Source organism: Solanum tuberosum, unplaced genomic scaffold (assembly GCF_000226075.1).
Source record: "Solanum tuberosum cultivar DM 1-3 516 R44 unplaced genomic scaffold, SolTub_3.0 scf00102, whole genome shotgun sequence".
Lineage (NCBI taxonomy): Eukaryota > Viridiplantae > Streptophyta > Magnoliopsida > Solanales > Solanaceae > Solanum > Solanum tuberosum.
Genome location: NW_006239028.1, coordinates 1,574,089 through 1,578,799, shown reverse-complemented (window position 1 = coordinate 1,578,799; position 4,711 = coordinate 1,574,089). Strand labels below are relative to the sequence as shown.

The 4,711-nt window shown below is 36.4% G+C and overlaps 1 protein-coding gene across 1 annotated transcript; it reads left to right on the top strand.

The window, feature by feature from the left end:
- Positions 1 to 607: 607 nt before the first annotated feature.
- On the top strand, positions 608 to 4,703 carry LOC102602382 (probable receptor-like protein kinase At2g42960). The gene is made up of 8 exons (XM_006348896.2): positions 608 to 1,157; positions 1,552 to 2,264; positions 2,354 to 2,458; positions 2,606 to 2,728; positions 3,094 to 3,264; positions 3,375 to 3,504; positions 3,585 to 3,794; positions 4,496 to 4,703. Exons 2-8 carry the CDS (start codon positions 1,612 to 1,614, stop codon positions 4,628 to 4,630), a joined length of 1,527 nt encoding a protein of 508 aa, XP_006348958.1. The 5' UTR covers positions 608 to 1,157; positions 1,552 to 1,611; the 3' UTR covers positions 4,631 to 4,703.
- Positions 4,704 to 4,711: the final 8 nt, after the last annotated feature.

Sequence of the window (4,711 nt, the reverse complement as noted above, 5' to 3'; positions counted from 1 at the left end):
CACTCTGACAACTTATAAATCCGCCCCGATCATTTTACTTGTAAAGAATTTCAGTTATATTTGATAGCATCAACTGTCAAAAAGGTCAATTGTAATGTGTAAGTCTCATTAATAATGACAGAAAAAAAGAACTTGTTTTTCAGGCCAAAGGGCAATAAGGTAAAATTATTCTTGATTATTACATTAAGCCTTAATTAGATTTGGACTTATCACTTTCCTCCTCCTGTTGAGTTGACTCTCTTCCCCAAAAGAAGAAGGCCTTTCATTTTCTCTATTTCACATTACGCTTGATAATACATGTATTAGTTATTTCATTTTTTATTTCGTATAAGGTAAGATATAAATATTTTTATAATTTATATTTGTGTTAATTATATGAGTGTTTTCGAATTACAAATTAGATGTTATATTAATTTTATATATAATTAATTTACTTTATGATTAACTATTAAATATTATATAACTTATGCAGAAACTAATGTATGAATAAATTGTTTCTTTACTAGCCACATCAAACTTTTGTAGATGACTTGAAAAAATTATTATATATGCATAAAAAATTATACAATATGTTTTTTTTTTCTTCTAGAAATTGATGCCTATCCAACCCATAAATGCATTTCTCTTCTATTCTACTCATTTTTTGCTTTTTCTTTACTGTTCTTTTTTTCCTTCTCTCTTAACACCACCCACCCCCAATCAAGAACCTCACCTCTTTATCTCTCTCTCTCTTTCTCTTTAGCATAGATTTCCTCCATTGCAAACAAAGCTTCCACCTTTACAGCTTTTTAAGGTCCATGTTGCTTCCACATTCACATTACCCACCAACCATTTTTTTACCCACAATTAAAATAAAGCTTTTTTAATTTCTCTTCACAAAGATTGTATTTTTGTCTGGTTTTCTTAGAACAGTTGCTTTAACTTGTGTTTTTTTCACTATTTCTTTTTGACCCATTTTAGCTGACACCCTTCTTCTTCTGAACTGTTAGCTTTCTTGGCTTTTGTGGGGTTCTTTTGGTTTTCACTTCTGCATTGGCTTATCTATGTGTTTTGAGTCTTTGTTTGAGCAAAAAAAGAAACTTTCTTTGCTTCTTTGGGTTCTTAAGGAAGAAGATCAAGGGGGTTAAGTTTGGTTTCTGTAGATCACTGGTGTAAAGGTAACAACTTTTTTTTTAACTTCTGTATGAAGTCATTCTTTTCTTTATTTTGTGCCTGTTTTGAACAGATTTTAACTGGTTTTTTGTTGTTGGAATTAGTGATTTTTTTTGTTCTTATGGATTCTTGATTTGCTGTATCAGGAAGGGAAAGTGTTTTAGTTTTTGTGCTTACTGTTCTGAATCTAACCGCTATGTGATTTACTGGAATAGTTGTATTGTGATGTCAGCTGCCCACAATTTAGTTGATTTGTCAATGTCTAAACTTTAACTTATTGTACTTGAAAATTTAATACTCCTAATTTAGACAGGACCATCTACTTTGTTTCATTAAAAGATGTACTATTACAAGCCACAATTGTAGAAAAGCTAGTCTTAAATTGTTTGTGGAATACAGGAGGCAATGGAGTAAATCTGAGTCTGGAATTTTGCTTTCTTCTAATCTGCTGTGCTGGAAATGTCTTCTGGGGACTTGAAAAGTGAATTGTCTAGGAAGACATCATTTTTGGGTCTCAAACTATGGGTTGTAATGGGCTTATGTGTTGGTGTATTTATTGTCGGGATACTATGTATGTTATCGATATGGGTAACGTGTAGGAGAAAATCTAGAAGAACGTTGGACGGGTATTCGCATTGTCAAATACCCAATGTTTCCAAGGATATTAAGGTTGATAGAGTAGGTGCTGCGAATGTCCATGATCATCCTGAAAGCTTGTTTCTGACTATTCATGATAAATCAAATGAAACAACGTCGGAGAAGATGTTAGTCCATTTGGGTAGGAGCAAATCAAGTGATGCTGATAACATCAGCCAATGTAGTTCAATATATCATCATGAAAGGGGCTTTAGTTCACAGTCAGGGGAAGAGGGAAGTTCAGGGACAGTGAGGAAACAACCATCTTATGGAATTGCAATGCCTTCTCCTTTGATTGGCTTGCCAGAAGGCTCACAGCTCGGGTGGGGCCATTGGTTCACGCTTAGAGATCTTGAACTTGCAACAAATCGTTTCTCTGCCGAAAATGTGCTTGGTGAAGGTGGATATGGTGTGGTTTATAAAGGAAGGTTGATCAATGGTACAGAAGTCGCTGTAAAGAAGCTCCTAAATAATCTGTGAGTATGATTTTGAAGTGCTTATACAGGTCTGTACATACATCTCCACGAGTGTATTATTTATGATCTAATGATGAATTGCTACACAGTGGCCAAGCTGAGAAAGAGTTTCGGGTTGAAGTAGAGGCAATTGGTCATGTTAGACACAAGAATCTAGTGCGTCTTCTTGGTTATTGCATTGAAGGTGTTCACAGGTATTCTCTTTTTTCATTTTAAATCACGGCAGTTCTTTAAGTATGTTAAGTTTTGTGTGTGATGACTCTTTATTTTGCAATGTCAACCACCATGATTTCAATTTAGTTATACTTTCGTTAACAATTTGCTTTGTTTTGGCTATAAAGGATGCTGGTTTATGAGTATGTCAATAATGGAAACTTGGAGCAGTGGCTGCATGGAGCTATGAGACATCACGGTACACTTACATGGGAAGCCCGTGTGAAGGTTCTCCTTGGTACTGCAAAAGCGTAAGTTTCCCTGATAAAAACCAATTGACAACTTCAGTTCTGTTATTTCACTTGACATTCCATTTTCCTGGATGACCTATTTCTGCTGCACATTCTCTTTTAACTCATTTTAAGCTAAGTCATTGCCTTGAAAATCTTTTAGAGTTTAGAAGGCTGTGATTGGTCCAAGGGGCGGGTCACAGGCGGATTTCTCGGTTATCAAAAAAAAATAAAATCTTTTAGCCAGTTTTTTACTCCTATGATGCTATAAAGCCTTTGCATATCTGACTACTTTTTTAATGCGCTTTCTATTGTTTCTAGTATGAAAAGAGATAAATGACAACTAGATTTATTATACACTAATATGAAACTTGTTCCATTTGCAGGCTTGCTTACTTGCATGAAGCCATAGAACCTAAAGTAATCCACCGAGACATTAAGTCTAGTAATATCTTGATTGATGACGTGTTCAATGCCAAGGTCTCTGATTTTGGATTGGCAAAACTCTTAGACTCAGGAGAGAGCCACATCACCACCAGAGTCATGGGCACATTTGGGTACAAACTTCTCTGTCTAAAGATGTTTCATTCCTACCCTGTCCACCTTTGCACTTGATGAGGTGTTTCTATTATGAAATACTCAGATTTCTTTCTCATTTGAATTCCAGATACGTGGCTCCAGAATATGCTAATACTGGATTGTTAAATGAGAAGAGCGATATTTACAGTTTTGGCGTTCTAGTGCTAGAAGCAGTGACTGGTAGAGATCCTGTGGACTACAGCCGTCCTGCTAATGAGGTACCTACAGTTAGTGATGTGATGCTTATAAATGTTAAATTTCCTTACTAACTGCACTACCCTATATTTATTTTTGACAGGTTAATCTTGTTGAATGGCTCAAAATGATGGTTGGAAATCGGAGGGCCGAGGAAGTTGTGGATTCTGACATTGAAGTTAGGCCTAGTACTCGTGCTTTGAAACGGGCGCTTCTGGTTGCACTTAGATGTGTTGATCCTGATTCAGAAAAACGACCCCGAATGAGCCAAGTAGTTAGAATGCTTGAAACTGAAGAAGTTCCGTATCGCGAGGTACAGTCCATTCCTGACTTCCATATCTCCCTTCTCAACATGATTTCTTCTTTTCCTCTTTCTTTATTTTGGCTACAACTTTAACTTCCTTTCAAACAACATGAACCAAACCCCTCTGAATCTTTTGAAGTTACATATAGTATTCCAAACATTTGTTCATATGAAACACTGTTAAGCTTTTCTAGCTCTGCCTATCCATAAAGGAGCAGTGTACAATCTCTTAATTAATTGAAAAAGAATATTGGGTCATGTGAAAGTTATGTTTTTTATGGTGAATAGTACTGCTCTTCTTATTTGGTCCATGTGAACTGCTGAGATAGCCTCAATAAGGTTGCATAATACCTCTCTCACTCTGCTCTATGCCCAAATTTTATCTTTTTCGTTCGAATCACTAGGCATAGGAACATTTTGTTTAGTGCAGTCTAGTTGTTAATATCCAGAAACAACTTTACCTCAACTCCAACCAAAGTTGATGTCCGCTATATGAATTACCCCTTTAAGCTCATTTTACGTGGTTGGACATTGCATTCTATGTTTTTTTGGTTCTACCATGGGGTAGTCATAGAAAACGGTTCTTGATCACGATTCAAGAAATACATTTTTTTACAAAGAGCTGAATCTCACTTGATCGTGGAAGCAAGACCACTCTGTCATTTACAATACCTTGTCTCGTATGAAACCATTGTTTGATGTTTATACAGGATCGACGAAACAGGAGAAGTAGAACAGCCAGCATGGAAATAGAATCAGTAAAGGAAAGTTGCAGCAGCTCAGCTGATGTGGAAAGCAAGGTGGGGAGAGCAGATAGCAGCACATTTGATACAATTCTTGGATAGGGACTCTGACACACATGCACATGACTCCAAGTGGAATGTATAATTGCATCATATTCCCCCCACCCCCACCCCAACCCCTCC